Raw genomic sequence first — 19,537 nt, forward strand, 5'->3', positions numbered from 1 at the left:
AGGAACTGTAGAGTTGAGGGTCTCTGTGGGCTGCTCACGTTAATCAACCCAGTTCATATTAGAAATCATTACTTGACCCTTTGTTAATATAAATGTTAATATAGGATTTATAGTTAAGGTTGTACTTGTCACTACAGAAGTTTGTTTCCCCCACTAAAAAGAAAAAAAAATGATCTAAGTCAAAATTCTTGGTTTAATATCAACATTTTGTGTTATCTCAAAATTTTAAGATAAGCAGGTCAAAATTTTACTTAATAGCTGAAATTTTGAGATCAATATCTTCGCAACACCATTTACTGAAAAAGAAGCAAACTATTATCTGTTCGTCTCATGAACTACGTGCTTTGTATTCACTTATAGTTTGACTGGTTGAATTCCCTCAAATAATCCCACCAGCCTGATGCCTCTTCCCTAAGCTGAGGCTTTCCTCGAGCCCTCGATCACATCAGTGATTATGATGAGATGAGCTGTGAAGCAGAAAGAACAATCATGTGCTCAATCGCATCTAAAAATATCAGCTGTCATGTTTTCGTTGACTCTGTGACTGTTGGGAAACACTTTAACAGAAAGAGGAGGAACTGCTCGTCATTACGGTAGTGCCACCAGACCGGCTTTACTGCAGGAGGAAGAGCAGTCAAACAGATTTATGTTCACTGATGTTTCTTGAACACTTTGTCACTGTTGGATTTTAGGATGTTGTCCAGAAACTAAAGTTTAACACTTAAACTGTTGAGCTGTGTTCATAAACGGTTCGACTGCCAAAACTTGATCCAAGAAGCTCAAAAACTGAGTTATAATAAAATCAACTATATTTTAATTTAATTCCCCCTAATTCTAACGGCCACAAGAGGGCAATGTAGCGTAACCCAATGATCAACTCATTTTTTTTGGTTTAATTTAGTTTACATGCCATAAGGCTTTAGTTTTGCATAACCACAGAAAAATAGATACAGCTGACATAAATCCAGCCCTTCTCTGTATCCATTAAGAAAATCAATCCTTTTTGACCTCCACTAAGTGTATCAAATAAGGTAGAATGGGGTCATATAGAAAAATCATGACTGGTCTGGCAAATACTAGTCTGAGCATGAGGATTATTAAACTACCTGCACCACACATTTCACAGTTATCAGCATGTTGAAACTGCAGAAATCTTTTGGAGGTGAACAACAGCTGCTGCCTGATGCCTTGGAGCTACAAGTTTGAAAACAGCAGACACACCTAGTATGCAGTATATATCGACATCTATATAACATGGCATCACAGAGGTATATATATTCAAATGGCTGGGGTTGTGCAGAAAAATGATTAGTCCTTTGAATCTTAATGTACTGAATAGTATTTCTTTTAAGAGAGATTTGATGCGAACATGATCTAAAAATGGCAGCAAAGACCACAGAGGGATTTATTAATGTAGTAACTGTAAGCCTTTTCTATTAAAGCAGGCTCACACCAACTAATGTTAAATATTTGTTACATTAATCTGCTTTACATTACTATATGCTAATGGGTACCATTATTATTATCTAAACTTGTGTTTTTCACAAGACTCCCAGCAAACAGTTTTACAGTTTTACATGAAAAGTAAAACCGTTTGCTGTAAGGAAAGGTTGCTGATAGGGAGCGCTTCTTTTATGCACCATGGACAAAAAAGGAAAAGATGAAACACTGCTGAGTTATTGAGCAAACATGCCAGCCAAAATTAGAAGATGAGAAAATACACCATACCGTGTTGCACTCAGTTTCACTTAGTACAGCAAGAACAACACTTCTTTCATTTCATTTCATTTAAAAATGCCCTCGGGCATTTTTACTGTTTTACAATTCATGTTAAGATACTTTTTCCCCCCAGTGACACACCATCTGCTTCTTTTAGATGCTTTACTTTATTGTTACAATGAAAATGTTATGCAGATAAATTGTATTCCTTCATAGCAGAAGTAAAATGCTTCTGTGTTGTGAATCTCTACCATGAAACCAGCACTCAGTTTTGCATCTGGGAGACAAGACACCCTCTCTACTTTAATGCTTGGGCTTAAACTTTTCCTTTAGGGTTACGGTCGGTTGGACGCTGGGTGGGGGGGGGCTTCCCATGATGCACTGAGCGTTTCTTCTTCACGTGTCTCCTTTCACTCGCTGTGTCCTTATACACCACTACTGGATTTAATCATTACTTATTATTCATCTCTAGCTCTCTCTCCTAGTCTGCCTTTTGTCCGGTCTCTCTGCTCTTTCTTTCCCCATCACCCCCGACCAGTGGCAGCAGATGGCGCCAGAGGTTTCTTCCTGTTGAATGGGAGATTTTTCTTCCCACTGTTGCCAAGTGCTTGCTCACAGGAGGTTGTGGGATTGTTGGGGTTTCTTTCTAATATTGTAGGGTCTTTAACTTGAAACAGAAACGGCCTTGGGCCAACTTTTGTTGTCAATTAATGATATATAAATAAAACTGAAATGAATTAAACATCTTCATCATTGATAAAATGAGAACTCTGTGCATAATGATCTTTATTCATTTCCGTGTGTTATTTTTGAATAACAGAAAACATTTAGCAGTGCATTTCACTTCAGTCATCCCTTTTAATCAAGTCCTTGTGTGCTTGAATACTTTAGTGTCTAATAACGGTCGAATAAGTAGCCTCAAAATTAAACTTTCAAATAAAATGATCTTTAGCCATCATGGTAATTATAGTGTTTGTCTGATCAATAGATTCATCAGCCTCACACAATCATTGCACCTCTTTCAGAAGAGCTTAGTCTCCTTAGTTATCACGTGTCAATAATCACTGTTAATACATTATGCATTTTGAGTTTAGCTGTTGGTTATTTTTTTATGCATGTAAAACATTTGCAAAGTTACAAAAGTTTAGGATAATGCAGGTTATTTTCTCCCACTGCCTGGAGCACATCATTTGTGATCCAGGTTTTCATCTGTGATTTATCTGTATCAGATTAGTGCAACACCTTAGCTATTGGCTAGTGTGACCTGCCCTTAAAAAGAACAAACAGCTGCCTTGTTTCCAGTTCTGGTTGAAATGTGTGTGGGTTTTCTTACTGAGTGTTGTGTCTCTATTTGTAAGGTTATGGCAAGAAAACCATTTCTCATTTTGACTGGACAGGCTGATAAATCAAAGCAGGCTGGACTTTATTTGGAGCCAGTATGAGAAAAATATTGAGAAAAAAATATTGAGAAAAAAATTCTGATGAACCACTAAAACTAAAAACCTATAAATGATTATAATATGGGCACTTTAAGCTGTCTTATTCTAGTGCTATTGTGACTCTTTTCCGTGATGTATCCACTGATTTCCTGTCCTGCAGCATAAAAACAACCAAAAGGTGCTATGTTTATTTCTAAATTGGGAGTTGAAATTGCAAGAACAGTCATTTAGAGAGTGTGTAGGTGTTTCATGGCCGCCATTCTTGCGCCTCAATTCAAGCCACAGAAGTTCCTGTCGGTCTCAGACCACGGATGTGGTGCTCTCGGGGTTGATTCGTACCGGCCTCGTGCTCTTCCTGAGGTCCTGCAGCTGCTTGGCCGGCTTCCCCACGCTCTCCTCAAACCTCCGCTCAACCACCGGCAGCACGGTGTCGTGGAGGAAGGAGGCATTCTGCATGACAAAGGCTTTCTTCTCAGGGTCCTGCTCACAGCGGAGGCTGTAGTCTACGTGCTGTACGGCCACCAGGATGATCTCCCTCAGGCTCTCCAGCAGCACCATGTGCAGCTCAGGGAAGTAGAGCTTCAGGCCTTCCTCTAAGAAGCTCATCATCTGCTTGGTGAAGGCCACGACGGTATAGCTCAGGTTCACCCAGCAGTCATCACCTGTGTACTGCTCAAAGTTAATGCCACAACTGCGCATCTCATCCTGCACAAAGATAAATATGTTAATGTTGCAGCAGGTAAAGGAAAACAGTGATTTGTGGCAGCTTTCATATGAAATCCTCAGCATTTGTTGTAACAGAAGCTCTAAGCACACAAGCCAAAATCCCTGCCTCCAGAAATTACAACATAATTAAGCATGCAAAACCCCCAAAATATGAAATTATATAAAAAGGAGCTTTAAAGGTTCACAGTGGAAAAATTTCAACAGTTGAATCATTTAAGCAGATTAATACCAGATTATCAAAGCTTTGCTTTCTGTTACTCAATTTAGGAGGTTCTTGGTTAAAAACAATTAAACAATCAACAATTGAAGAAAACAAAAGACTGAGTGAGAAACCATAAGAACCAAGAGACAAAACAGAAATAATTCAGATCCACCTTAAGTTTAGCCAAAGCCTCAGGAGTCATGAGGTTCATCCTCCTCCACATCTCCTCAGAGTTTCTGTGTTTCGTGGCCTCGATGATAATATCTTTGTAGCTCTGGAGCGCTGCCTTGATGTCTTTGACCAGCAGGGACTGCAGGGTGAAGGTCAGGTCCAGGCCGATCTCGGTGAGCTGCTGACAGTGTTCTTTAGCCACTTTAACGCACTCTGCTGCTGTCGACAGGCTCTCCTTACTGTCGAACACCTAGCAACGAGGAAATAAAAAAATGTACTTTATTAAGAAAACCATACAACCATAAATTTTAACTTGCACGCTGCATGCTCTGGCTGCCATTTAAGAGATCCTCTTGTGTTGCAGCAATGCTTTTTAGTTCTTTGCCCTTCTCAGATGGCTTTTTTTATTACTAAAACAACTCAACTTTTTTTATACACCTGAGATCCAGAAGCTTATCCTCTGTATACCAAAACACATTGTTGGTTATTTGCATATTTTAAACCATTAATACCTAAGAACACCACCGGAACACACAAATATTGCATCATGTCTCAGTAGCTTAGTATGTTTTTAGCTATAAACAATGCAGAATATACAAATGATAGATGTTACATATCTTCTAATCATAGGGGACGTACCTATTACTCAGGGTTTTATCATCTGACATTTTAACTACCTGCTTGCTGAAGGCGTCCACAAACATCCTCATGGCTGATCTGGACCAGACCACGAAGGCAGAATAGCAGCCTGTGTTCCCGGCAAAGTCCATCTGAAATTCTTTGGCCGTCTCCAGCAGGCTGGTGAAGAATATGTTGCAGAGTTTGTGGATGTAGAGCAGCGTGGCTCCTTCGATGCGAAGCTGCCGTATAGCAGTCTGCACTGCAGCAGCGCGGTTCTTCAGAAAGAGCTCACAGGCTTTGGTGGACTGGCCTGAAACACAGATGACTGTGTGATGAGACAGTACAGATGTTCATGGCAATTACATTGTATTTTTGCAAATACATGCAAACTGTGATGCATTATGGGAATCTGAGGGCCTTTATATTTATGACTGTAAATGTACAACATGTGTAGCTATTTCTCAGCTGATTCTGGTACGTTTTTAGTATATGTCTTGAAACCTATTAAGCTTAATGGGGAAAAAAAGTAAACTGGATGGCAAACTCTCCTTGACTACATAAAGAATACCTGGGAGTGTAGTGACAGGAGACAAAATGTTCTCTCTCTTTCCTTTTGATTGAGTTTTAAAAGAGGTTTATACCCTACATACTCCTGCTAAAGGATAATGTTTTGCCCGAAAAAGGTCAAGTACTGAAAAATTGCAAATAAACATGTTTTTGCAAACCAGTCAGTGTGTGGGAGTCTGTTTGCAAAACTCGGGCATAATTAAAAATGGATCCACTCGAAGCTGTTCTGCACCAAAGCAAAATACAAATTTCTAAGGTTTTATAACATTCGGTCATTCAAGAACAGTTCTGACAAAAAATAAATAGTAAACTATATATAAACTATCATGAGGTTAGTTCTCTTAGTGCTCTGAATAGGAAAGTTATTTTCTTAATTAAGTAGTTTGAGAATATTCACCTTGACTGAAGATGAGGGGAAAAACAGTGAATACATACAGATCACCGCAAGCACAGCTTATTTGTCTGAAAATTACACTTTAACTGCATCCAAGGTCGAACTCGGACAACAAGCAATTTGAAAGTCAAGTCCATGCAAATGATGGAAGAGAATGAGCTAAACTCCCCAAATAATGAACAGTGAATTGTGGAAACCCTGTGAGAGGGCTGAGCACATCCTTACTGTGAATACACTGAATATAAAGTGAGATCATAGCAGACAGGTGTTATTTGTTTTGGTGATGTGTGCAAACTTGTTATTTTTGATTTTAAAAAAAGGACCTAGTCTGATGAGCTGGGAAACAGCCCGCCGGGTTGCTTTAGGACCGCCACGAAGTGACCGATCTGGAGACAACTCAAACACCAGGACCTCTGTCAGCTGCCGCACACGTTCATCCACCTTCCCCCTAAGCTCTTTAACCTTCGGGGTGACAGGCTGATCTCTGAGATACTCATTGAGCTTGTCCAGCAGGTCAACAGCACCCTCGAAGTCTCTCTGGGCAATGCACACATCCAGATCCTCTGGCAGCTCCTGGATCCACTCAAGGCTAAGATTCACGCTCTCCTCACCATCAACCGTGTCTTCATCATCATCCATATCAAAAGGATTGGTGGATACCTCAGCTCTAACAGGAGAAGTGGGGACCTCCTCCTCCTTCTTATGCCTGTCTTTGGAGACTTTGTTTTTCTTGGTTTCATCTAGGATCTCCAACCACTCTTTCTTAACTTTGCTGTTCTCTGCCTGGAAGATGCGGCTGTCTGGAAACATTAGGATCTTGAACATGTCCTTCATTGGTGGGTTGTCTTTCACGTTAACCACAGCAAAGCTCTCCAGGTCATACAGAGCGTTGTATTTATACTTAACCGTGCCACGGCGGTTAGGCAGCCAGGTGGCAATCAGCAGACAGTCATTCATCAGGAAAGCGTGCACCTTCTGAATGGGGGACATGTTGTCAACATCAAACTCTGCAAGGTCCCCATTGTAGATAAGGTGCCTGCCTGGGGTGTCCATGATGTTTTTAACCCCTTCCACTTTCTCCAGCAGTGAGGTGAGGGTCCTCTGCTTCACCTCCTCAGTCTCTTTGGGAAAAGCTGCCTGCATCTCTTTAGACGTCTCATCCTTATCTGTGGACAGCAGGGCCTGAGTGATACTCTCCATGATGCTCTTCTGTTCAGTCAGGATGTGGCTCAGCTGGTACATTTCGCTCTCCAGATAGGAAATCTCTTTGGCTGTTTCGATGAACTGTCTGTAATTCTTGTAAACATTTTTCTTCAGATTTTGAGCCGTTTCGTCGGCAAGGTTTTGGATTTTTTGTCGGTGCTCCTGCAAATCCCTGTCGCCATCGGACTGCTGTGACAGCTGCTTGACGTAATTTTGCGGGTCGAAATTGGGCGATTCGAGCTGCTTCCGTAGTCGGTTCCCCGTTTCCGACATCTTTTGCCGTGTAACTGTTTACTTATTGAGATAAATTGTTGAGAAAATGTAGAAAAAACTGGACAGAGAAACAGTTCATCGAGGCTCCTTGGTTCATATCCGCTTGTAGCCTAAACAGGAAGTTGACACCCTGGAACGTCACGGGATACAAAAAAATAATAAAACAATTTAAAAAAATCTAAATGATCATAGGTCGTTCATAATGGGTCTTATATTTATTTTTTTATATAATTTAACATATGTTAATGATTTATATTAGAAAGCCGTGTTGCTTTTATTTATTTAACTGGCGGAAACTACTTGAAATGAACAACACTACAGTTCCCATAATCCATTGCAAAGACGTTGCTTGACTACATAATCGAGTTTATGGTAGTTAGGCAAAACTAAAGCGGATATAGCATTTTATGATTGAAAGAATGTTCCATTTTAGAAAAAAAAATATTAGTAGATGCTACAGAACGCATATGCAGATAGTTTGATATTTTAAACTTATACATCAAAACAACAAAGAAAATAGCCATATTGAAAACAGGCTTTTACTTAAAACTTACTTAGTCGTTTAAAACTACTTAATTGTTTTACTTTGAAACCCGTACCGGAATTTATTTTGTCTTATTGTGACAGACTTGACACACGGATCTTCGCACTAGCTTTGGTCTGACGGTTAGTAATATGAAAATGTCACTGAAAATTTCATGACAGAAGTTACATGACAGAAAGTATTTGGACGTATTGGTAATCTGTCAGACTACATTTTGGGACGACGTAATGCTACCGCCTGTTTGAGACCTGTACAAACTGCATTAGCTAGTTGGCGCTGACAAGCTAACTAAAAACAAATAACATAACAACAAATATCATCAAAACAACCACAAAACTTTTCTCTCTTGTCATGGATGAGGATTTCCTGCTCGCTATTCGGCTGCAGGAGCAGTTTGATCAGGAATACCAGGCTTTATTATCGTCATCAAGTGGTACTGTAGATGATAGTTTCGGGCAGAGCAGTAAGAAACGGAGAGTGGAGGTAGCTGGAGGTGGTAGCGATGTTGTTCCCTACTGGAAACCGAATCCCCAGCTTGAGAGGCCAATGTCCATTGTGGACGAGTCCTGGGAGATGCTTGACCCTAACCCCGACGTCAGGGTTATGTTTCTGGAGTTCAATGACATGTTCTTCTGGGGTAAACTTAGCGGTGTGGAGGTGAAGTGGAGCTCGAGAATGACGTTGTAAGTCATGCATGTTTTTGTTCTTGTTAACTCCCACAAAGTTGTCTACACATTAACACCTTTGATTTTTGTGCGGGATTTGGTTTTGCATGTCTGTAATGTGTCCTGCTCCTCTTTTTTTTTCTCTCTTAGGTGTGCTGGAGTTTGTTCTTATGAGGGTCGAGGTGGACTGTGTTCAATCAGGCTGAGTGAGCCTCTGCTGAAGCTTAGACCCAGAAAAGACCTGGTAGAGGTGAGGTCGACCTGAACACCATTCACATCAGAAACACTGGGAAAGAGCTTGTTGTAGGGGATGAAATTTATACATCTATCATTTCACCTTCCTAACCCCAGCAGTGAATGTGTGACAGTGTGATAGATTAGAGCTTGTAATCCTTGTAAAAGAGGACAATTTTCATGTTCTTAATCAGTTTATTTTTCCCTGGTTGCCACAGACCCTTCTCCATGAAATGATTCACGCTCTCCTGTTTGTGACACAAAATAACCGGGACAGAGATGGCCACGGACCTGAGTTCTGCAAACACATGAACCGGATCAACAAAGCCAGTGGGACCAAGATCACTGTAAGTGTATGTTCTTGAGCATTGAACTGGTAGTCTCATAAGAGACATTTTCAAACTTATTCTGTTTTGTGGACCACGTATACATACAAACCTTCAAATTTACAGTTGTATTCAGAAGTTTACATATAGGCATCATGGGCTTGAATGTCATGGGAATTTGAGGCTTTTAATGATTTGTTTGAACTGCTGTTCAGGGTGCAGTGATTGAACAGCAAAGTAATCAAGAAACATTTGAATTCATTTAGGATTTTCTCTAATCCACACTGGATCAAAACTGCATATAGGCCCAAATCTAAACATACAATCCCACTCGTATTTGGTTAAATGTTCCTTAGCAATTTGCACCTTGAACAGATGTTTTTGGTAGCCATTAACAAGCTTCTGGTGTAATTCTGGCTGGATATTTGATCACTCCTGTTGGCATTTAAAACTCACTTCCTCTCATCTCAGGATGATAGTTTGGGTCTTTTTCCAGACCCTGCCAAAGCAGTGACACATCCAAAGTTGTGAAAATCTAAGATGGAGAGTTATCTAAGTGTCTTGGCCTTTTGTATTGCTCTGAGTATTGGTCAGTCCAGTGAGTCCTGGCAAAGAAAAATTACCATTTGGAGCGAATCGTGATCACTAACAAGAAGTTAGTACATTTATTAAAAGTTAAAAGACATTGTAGAACCTCCACCAGCAATTATTAAAATATTTAAGTGAATGCATGTATATATTTGAGCTTGACACTGAGGATTAGAGGAAATCCAAAATAAATTCAAACTTTGACATCCACTTCTTGTTTTTGAATGCTGTACCATTATTCCATCCTGAAGAGACAACAGAAATCAGTAAAAGCTCAAAATTACATGCATTCATGTCTTCGTTCATTTTCATGCTGGATTTTTATTTTAGAAAACCTTCAATTGTTAATGCTTCTACAGCAATTTTTTGTAAACCCATTCATTGGGGTGGCTGTAGCTCAGGAGGTAGAGCAGGTCACTGCTGATTGGAAGCTTGGTGGTTCGATCCCTGCCTCCTCCAGTCTGCATGTCAAGTATCCTTGGGCAAGACACTTACCCCATTTTGCTCCCATCGGAATCTCAGTATAGAGATGGTGCTTGTGAGAATGGGTGTGATTGGGTGAATGTGGCATGTTGTATAGAGCGCTTTGAGTACTCCGGGAGAGTAGAAAAGCTGTAAGAATCAGTCAATTTACCAGTCTATTGGGCTGGATTGGTCATGTTTGGCATCCATGCCCATTTTCATAAACTTATGTCTTCCCATCTTTCCTTTCTTTCATCAGATCTACCACAGCTTCCACGATGAGGTTGATGTGTACCGGCAGCACTGGTGGCGGTGTGATGGGCCCTGCCAGAAGCGTAAACCCTACTTTGGCTACGTGAAGAGGGCCATGAATAGAGCTCCTTCTTCTCTGGACCCTTGGTGGGAGGATCACCAGAGAACATGTGGTGGCACATACACCAAAATCAAGGAGCCTGAAGGATATGGCAAAAAATGCAAAAAAACCAGCAAGACCTCAGAGAAGAAGGCCACAGGAAGTGGCAAGCCTTCAAGTACGACTACAGGTAACATGCCCGTACACGCCTGTGTATTAAGCTTTAAAACATTGTACCAACAAACAAGAAAATCTTGTTCATATTTCAAACATTTTAAACCTCAATGAAAAATGTTCTTAATTTTCTGTGACAGCCTCAAAACAACAGTCATGTCATGCTTTTATGCCTGACCGCTTTTAACTGTGAATAGATTGTTTCCACTGAGTAACTTGAGCATGTAAAATCAATTTAAATCAAATGACCCCCTGCTACAGAACATGCAAGAAATATAAAGAATGGTATTTACTGAATTGGCCCCTCAGAGACTCTAGGCTTACCCACTGGACAGCTTTGGAAACATTAAGTGTGTAATTACTACACAATTAATAATAATAATAATAGTAATAATAATAATATTATTAACTTCTTTACACTTTCAGAAAAAGGAGTTTCACTGGTTAGGCCCACTTAAGATCAAAGTGGACTGTATGTGGTCCATAGTGTGAAAGGAGTATGACACCCCTGATTTAGAGCATCTAAATGAACTGACTTTATTGTCAGAAACTCTGGTCTTGTATATAAAAAGATATAATATAAGAACTGAAATTAAAGAAAAAGCAAACCACGTCCACTTGAACTAAGTTACTGGATTTAAATACATTGCATGGCTGACTCTAAATTGTATCATTTCCTGTCCCAGGTTCGGGATCACAGGATATAAGGAACATCATCCCATTTAGTGGGAAAGGCTTCATCCTTGGGGGGAAGTCTCAGGACTCAACGTCTTCCTTGCCATCTCCCAGGCCACCACTTCCTGTTGTGAAAACACCATTGTCCAACCCTGTCCCCTCCCCAAAGAAGTTCTTCACGCCATCGTCCCTGACTAAAAGTGTCTCCTCTCCTGTTCACTCTAACAAGACCAATGGGATTTCCAACACTTTTACCTCAGTCAGACCATCCACTTCCATGGGGAAAAAGCCACCTGTAAAGAGGTCTGTCGGCAACGCGAGCCACTTTGTCAACATAAACGGTTCACCAGTGAAAATGCCAAAATCCCAGAGCAGTAGTAGCAGCCAAGGAGGAGATAAGATCAAACAGAGTTCCATTGACGACCTTTTTAATAGCACAAGCCTCAGGAAGTCAGAGACCAAAAGAGACTCACTGATATCACCAAAGTCTTCCACAAATGCTGCTTCTGCCTCCTCTATATTTCAAAAACAACAAAATAATCATTTGACTTCCTCTCCCAGCACGCCCAGTCCCAGGCCTGACATAACAAACCATTCCAAGGTCTCATCTGTAGTTACAACCGGATCCCAGGGTAGCACTTCAAGACCTGTACAGTCCAAGTATTTTACTAATTCTGACAGTGACAGCACATCAGCGGCTGTGGGTAGGAATCAGACGCCAAGACAGAGGGCGTGGGATGACCGCAGCAGCTCTGCCAGCATCTTTGACTTCTTCCAGAAGACCTTAGGCAGCGATTCAGCAACATCGAAGGAATCAATTAAGGCAAAATCACCAGAAGTGCTGCAGAGAACTACCAGTGCCACCACCACACCCTCCTCTTCTGCTTCTCTGCAGTCCTCAGCAGGACTGCACAGTGTTGCCTCCTCTTCTTCATCCTCCTCCTCCTTTGCAGTGATGGTCTGTTGTCCAGTGTGCCAAGCAAAGATCCAGGAGTCAAAGATCAATGAGCATCTTGATTCCTGCCTCTCTTGAATAAGGAGGTGATAACTTTTAGAAAGTCAGAATAAGTTTGATGTTGCACTAAAACTTCTTAACTTTGGATGTTCAATAAAATTTTATCCTTGTTTGTTCAGTAAGACGTGGCATAGTGATTTTAATGATTTTGACAATTTAAAGAATGACATTCTCCTACTTTCTATCACACTATGATTACTTCTGCGATTTCACTGCATGACTTTATGTCTGCTGTAACAAAATTCCTCACTGAACTGGACTGCATTAGAAAACTATGACAGCAGTGTTTTGCGGAAGAACGTCAGTGTGATATTACCGGTTATGGTTTGAATTCAGAAACCGTTTTGTCTTAGCCTGCAAAACCTATTTTTGTCTCCTCTGGAAGTGGATATTATTGATTTGTGGTTCCTGCAGTGGGATGTACCCCCACCCCCCAAACCTCAGGTCTGCATCTGCTGCCCTTCAGACAACAGGAGACGCCGTCTGTTCTCTGCTGATCTGATCTGTAGGAGTCAGGTTTCGCACTTACTAGCTATTTATTTCTGCAGGTCATCACATTTGCACTGCACCCAGCCTGCGGGGTCAGGTGGTGCAAGGACATTTGAATTTACTCAGTAAAACACTTCACCAGTGATATCCTCAGTACAAGAAATACTTGGATGACTAAAACGTTACAGATTTCTACCTGAATATTTTATTCATCTGTTTGGGTTTTAATTGCCAAGTAAAATATTTTTATTGGTCTGTTTGACTGAATATTTCAGTGTGGAGTGAATTCAATGCCAGTATTCAACGGTTGTCTTGTGTAATGATTAAATATCCAGAAGAAAGTGGTAAAAATCTAAACTTTGTACCCTTTGAGCTAAATGCTTATCAGGTATTTGCTGTGCTTTTAGCACTGTGCTAACATATACTGATTAGCAGTAAACAATACAGATGAGGTGTGATGTATTATTTGCTTGATGATCAAGTGATGAGAAGACTAGATTAGTGTCTAGACTTAACCCTGTATTTGGACATTGACTATAAAATGCAGTCAATTTCTTTATGAATTTTCAAGATTTTTCAGTGAAAACAAGAAAAGAAAAGTTTAATCATGTTAAGGTAGCAGAAACATAAACCAAACCTTACAGGCTTCCCCACAGAAACCACTGAAGACCAATTTATGTGTCAACAAGTCAATATTTAATCAAGCATGTCTTAGAGTAAATCATAGATTTAACCTGATAGTTGTTTCCTCAGCCTACATCAGACAAATGTCCTTTTGACCATTATTATATTAAGATCGCCAGTGAAAATGTTTTAGTTTTGTAAGACTAACATTATTTACTTAAATGCAGTTTACTTCAGATCACTTTAACCATCTGATCAAAAGTACTCTGGATAGTTTGGGTTTTTTTAAATAGCACAAACGCTTTAGTCATACTCAAGAGAGAGAACGGGAGACAGACAAATGGTAAATGGCCTGCATTTATATAGCGCCTTACTAGTCCCTAAGGACCCCAAAGCGCTTTACATATCCAGTCATCCACCCATTCACGCACACATTCACACACTGGTGATGGCAAGCTACATTGTAGCCACAGCCACCCTGGGGCGCACTGACAGAGGCGAGGCTGCCGGACACTGGCGCCACCGGGCCCTCTGACCACCACCAGTAGGCAACGGGTGAAGTGTCTTGCCCAAGGACACAACGACCGAGACTGTCCAAGCCGGGGCTCGAACCGGCAACCTTCCGATTACAAGGCGACCTCCCAACTCTTGAGCCACGATCGCCCCAGTAGTAGTTCAAACCAGACCAACCAACCAGACAAGTGGGTGTAGCAGAGCTGGTGGGTAAGCAGAAAGACGGAGAAGAGGATGAGGGCAGAGGTCAGGCAGCGTGAGGCCAGCTGCTGATCATGACAACGCCCTCCTGTTCCTGCAGGAAAGACTGGAGCAATGCCAGGGGCGTCAACAAAGCATGTCGGCAGCAGCATGTCAGTTACCTCAGTCTGCTGCTGCAGCTTTAATTGCCATCTGGCTCCACAGGCACAGAGGAAATACTGTTGGGAAAAAGGCAAGGGTGGATTTTATATTTGATTCTCAAAAAACTACTACGCTTAAATATCTAAAATCTTGTACTTGAATGCACAACAGCTTCTACTGAAAAATACGGTAAACTCTATTCATTGGGGTGAAGTTTGTTATTGCCAAATTACAGCTGACACTAAAAACACCACTGAAGATGCAACTCTATGCTTTTAGCTATGTAAAAATGATAAAGAAAATATACAGTAGTTCAAACCAGACCAACCAACCAGAATTAAGAAGAAAGGCAATTTAAGCAACTTTGGATGTGGTGCCAGATGGTCTGGTCTGAGTAATTCAGAAACTGTTTATTTACTGGGATTTTCCCACACAACCATCTGAAGAGTTTATAGAGAATGGCTAGAAAAAGAGAAAATATCCAGTGGCAGAAATGCTTTGTTGATAACAGACATAAAAGGAACATGATTCAAGCTGATGTGAAGGCAAGATTATCTCAAATATGTTGTTTCAACCAAGATATGCAGAAAAGCATCTGTGAACATGCAAGACATCCAACTTTGAGTGGTGACAGTAACAAAAAACCACACTGTGCACCACTCACGTCAGCTAAGACATGAGTCTTAGCTGACATAAGTGGCACAGGGTCACCAACAGAGGACAGGAAAAACATTGCCGGTTCTGATGAGACTTGGTTTCTGCTGTAAGATTCAGATGGTAGGGTCAGAATTTGGCATAAACAACATGAAATCGTGGCTCAATCCTACTTTCAGACTGCTTCTGGTAATGTAAAGGCGTGGGCAAGTTCTGGGCGCATGACGCCTATTTCCAGCAGGATAACATCAAATGGCCTGGAATCTGATGTGGCAGAATGGGAGATCTGCAGCATGGACGTACACCTGACAAACCCGGAGCAACTCTGACACTATCGTGTCAATATGGACCAAAATCTCAGAGGAACGTTTCGGGCACCTTGTTGAATCTGTGCCACGAAGAATCAAAGCAGTTCTAAAGACAAAAGAGGGTCCAACCCAGAACTAGCAAGGTGTACCTAATAAGGTTAAGGTGATCTAATACTTGCTCACAGTCCTTTCAGCACTGTCTTGTTTTCTTCTTAAATCCTTCTTAAGTATGATTCTTTGAGTGTTTATATATAATGAAAATCTACTGATATATACAAATATCAGGATCTTTTACATTGAACTCAAAAAAAAACAAGCGTGCAAATGTTACAACCCATAAATACACGAAACTATACAACAGTTTTAGCTGCTTGTATATACTGCTGGTTTAAAGACACTTTTGGAATTTGGTCTGATTTTTAAGTTTGTTTTATTTTATCCTTAAAAGTGAATTTGCCAACTGCAGTGTAGGGGTTATGGAAGATCTGAAAGCAGCACTAAGAAGTCATATTAGATTCACTGTTTCCTGTCTTTGTTAGAACAGAAAGAGGCTGTTTAATCACTCTAGCAGCTCCAGAACAGGACGATGTAGTGTAAACAAAGCTCAGCTGTGGTATTATCCGACCAGCCTTTGAGTTTTTATTGCTATTTATTGCTAATGTGGCTTCCAAACCTTTTATAATTGTGTGTGTTATGTGTGTGTGTTTAATTTATAATACCACTGTGTAGAATATTGCCACTGCAGTTACTGTAATTCGGTCTGATTCCATTCCCGTTTGTCACAGGGAGGAAACAGTCACCCCCGTCCACCGCAGAGGGCCTCTGAGCAGAGGAAAAATCCATGACAGCAGTTGTTAGTCCAGGCCAGCCCTCTTTCCTGAACTTCTGTACATTGACACGCTATAGGGAGCTGAATTCCTGCAAACACACCCCCACACACACGCACATTATTTCCTTTCAGGTCTGTTGTTTCTCCCTGACAGTGATGCATTCCAGACAAGCTCCAAGTTCAGTGCAATGTCACCCTGTTGGCTGCTGTTTGTTTAAGAGCTATTGTTTCATGTAGAGGTGCAAGTAATCCCTCTGCAGAAATCAAATCTGTTTAAACTTACTCTTGAACTGCTGTTTTAACAGCTTTTGCCATTTCATCAACTGTCACTTAGAACTTCTGTGGTTAAAAATATTTCATAATCTCAGCAGTGACAGCTTGTCCAATGTTCTGAAATGTACTTGTTTCCAAGTTAAATACACTCTTTTAATATATTTCTATTCTTCATGATGCTAAATCTTTCTAGTGTAGGGACACATGAGTATCTTAATAAGTTAATTTCTTAATGTTTTCATATATATCGCATACATTAATATATAATATATATATTGTATTGTATACCTATACTGACTGCTCGGTCTAGCAGGCGCAAAACACCAGCAAAACACCAGGTAGACTGAGCAGTCAGCTAAGTCTGCAAGACTAGGCTGACCAAGCTGTGTACTCTAAGTACAAGATCCATAGAGGCTGGGGTCTATCACACCAGGCAAGACCCCAGGTGCAGGCAGTGTAAAGATGCCCCTGAGACAATTCAGCACATAACAGAAGGGTGCAAAATGATAGCAGCCAGGGCATACATGGAACACCATTACCAAGGAACATTTGTGCCGAGTGTGCCCTGGAAGTCCCGAGGTCAAAGTGGGCGACACCCCCTAGGGTGGTGGAGAATGACCGAGCTAAGATCCTGTAGGACTTCCAGATATAGAAAGACAAAATGGTAATGGCTATAGTGGTGGTAGAGAAGCAGAAGAAGACGGCCGTAGTAATCGATGTAGTGATACAGAATGGCAGCAACATCAGGAAGAAGGAACACAAGAAACTTAAGAAATACCAAGGGGTCAGATCTCTGTCCAGAAGAGTGCAGTCCTGGGAACAGCTAAGATACTGTGCAGGACCCTCAAGCTCCCAGTCCTCACTGCTCAAGCTTGAGGGATAGACTGTGTGTGTGTGTGTGTGTGTGTGTGTGTGTGTGTGTGTGTGTGTGTGCATGAAATGTATGTATTCGTTAAGCTTAACTAATTTCCTCAATAACAGTTGTTTTAGCGATTTATTGCATAATATCTCATATAGACACAGACCGATATACAAAATGCTTGAAATCTACAAAGAAAAATACAACTGAAAATTTTGAGGGAAAAAAGAAACAGAATAAAGCTCCTTTGGTAGCTTTTGTACTGCCAGCAGTGAGCTCAACATAAGCTGATATCTTTAGACCATTATTAGCTGGATCCAGTAAATGACGCAAACTCATTGTGCTTTTCGAAAGGCAGATTAACACCACCCTGCTAGGGTTACATGCCTCCCTAGGGGGTTGCAATCATATGCCTAATCCTTTGATCTCAAGAGGTAGTGATGATGATGGTGGTGCTGCTGCTGCTGGTGGGAGCTTATAGAAGGACCTGTCTGTTTATAAAAACCCTGGACAAAACAGATTGTCTTTGATTGGTCTAAAAGGCTAAACTGTACAGCTGTGAACGATCAGCTGATGGCTAATTGTTGTAAGAGCAGGGTTTCGGGGAGGAGGACAATGAGGACAAGGTTTTCACAAAGACATCCTGTGTTGTCTCAAAGTTATTAAATATGAATATACAAATATGAAGCCTGATTTAATGGCTCTTAGCTTTCTTATAGCCTCAGTTTCCTGTTCTTAGCTGACAGTAGTGGCACCTGGTGTGGTCTTCTGCTACTGTAGCTCACCTGCTTCAAAAATTTGACATATTGTACATTCAGAGATGCTCTTCTGCATACTTTGATTGTAAGGAGTAATTAATGAAGTTTAAGTTGCTGTCTTCCTATGAGCTCCGTTCAGCCTATGCTCCTCAGACTTTGACATCAATAAGACAGTTTCACTCAGAGAACTGCAGCTCACTGGACATTTTTCTTTTTCGGAGATGGTTGTGAGGGAAAATACCAGTAAACAGGCTGTTTCTGAAAAACCCAGAGCAGCCTGTCTGACACCAATAACCATTCCACATCCAAAGTTACTTAAATTGCTTTTCTCACACATTATGATGCTTTATTTAGCCAGCTTTAATCTGTCACATTTTAACAAGGATGTATGAATATTAGAAGGATCTAAAAATTGTGTTTGTTTGCTTATTTGTTCCCATTCTCCTGGTTATTTTTAATGATGTCCTCCATGCAGGGCTTAATATACTGGGAGTAGCGAATTCACATAGGTCTTTCATCTTACCTCGGCTACTAAATGTTATATGTTATAAACTAACATAAGGCTGATATCAGTCATTGTCACAAAACTTGAAGCAGAAAATATTTCTAAAAAATGTTTAATCTAAAGTAACTGTCGGGTCTATCAAAATACTTTCAAATTTAGCATACTTTGAATAGTTTTGAAAGTAAATGTGTAGCAGAACGTTAGAACCTCATACATATTCACTTTCTGTGCTATACAACGTGCCAAGAGAAGCACAAGTTATCATAAAATCAGCATTTTTGGGGGGCCACTTGCAAGCAAGTAAGTTCATGCACAATGAAGACCCTGACTGAGTCTCATAAGGGCATTTAACACTTTTAATGGTTATTATAAGAAGCACATTAGCAGAAGTAGAGAAAAGAATCTTAAGATTTCATTAATTTCAGTACAGCGAATAGGAATACAGGGCTTCAGGCTTCATCCATCTGCCTGTGTGTGTGTGTGTGTGTGTGTGTGTGTGTGTGTGTGTGTGTGTGTGTGTGTGTGTGTGTGTGTGTGTGTGTGTGTGTGTGTGGCACAGCACATGCTTCTTTCTTTCTTTCTTTCCGAGGAGCGTGTGTGATGCTTTTGTGCTGATTTCATGGTTATTGTTGTGTTATTGTTGTGATCGGGCTGCAGGCTGGGGGGTGGAAGTAAGGCCCACCATCTGTCCTTTATTCGCACTATTGTCTTTCACACACACTACTATCACGACCTTCAACCCCTCTGCCTACAATAGGTCACCTGGACACACTCTTCAAATAAACCAACGGGCAAACATTAAAGTTTAATGCTAAAAGAAAATTTGGAGTAGACATATTTACACACAATGTGTGATTTCTTTTTAAGTGTAGAAGCAATTTTTTACATATGTGAAATTTCTAAGATTTCTTTTTTCAAATTCAGGGGTAAGCAGTTGTTCAGTGTTTTTAATATAATCGCGCAATTTGTTGTATTAGAGTAGATTGTGTACAAATGTACATTTAAATGCCATCTCATCTCTTGTCTGTTTAAA

The 19,537-nt window shown here is 40.7% G+C and overlaps 2 protein-coding genes across 2 annotated transcripts; one reads left to right on the plus strand and one right to left on the minus strand.

Annotated features, from left to right (window-relative positions):
• Nucleotides 1-2,488: 2,488 nt before the first annotated feature.
• On the minus strand, nucleotides 2,489-7,445 carry exoc8 (exocyst complex component 8). The gene is made up of 4 exons (XM_004550636.3): nucleotides 6,163-7,445; nucleotides 4,935-5,188; nucleotides 4,259-4,507; nucleotides 2,489-3,863 (listed from the first exon to the last, which is right to left on the minus strand). Exons 1-4 carry the CDS (start codon nucleotides 7,313-7,315, stop codon nucleotides 3,459-3,461), a joined length of 2,061 nt encoding a protein of 686 aa, XP_004550693.1. The 5' UTR covers nucleotides 7,316-7,445; the 3' UTR covers nucleotides 2,489-3,458.
• A 217-nt stretch (nucleotides 7,446-7,662) lies between these two features.
• sprtn (SprT-like N-terminal domain) lies at nucleotides 7,663-13,226 on the plus strand. Its single transcript, XM_004550637.5, has 5 exons — nucleotides 7,663-8,542; nucleotides 8,675-8,774; nucleotides 8,977-9,105; nucleotides 10,394-10,676; nucleotides 11,347-13,226. Exons 1-5 carry the CDS (start codon nucleotides 8,211-8,213, stop codon nucleotides 12,366-12,368), a joined length of 1,866 nt encoding a protein of 621 aa, XP_004550694.1. The 5' UTR covers nucleotides 7,663-8,210; the 3' UTR covers nucleotides 12,369-13,226.
• The last annotated feature ends 6,311 nt before the right edge of the window (nucleotides 13,227-19,537 follow it).

Source organism: Maylandia zebra, linkage group LG15 (assembly GCF_041146795.1).
Source record: "Maylandia zebra isolate NMK-2024a linkage group LG15, Mzebra_GT3a, whole genome shotgun sequence".
NCBI lineage: Eukaryota > Metazoa > Chordata > Actinopteri > Cichliformes > Cichlidae > Maylandia > Maylandia zebra.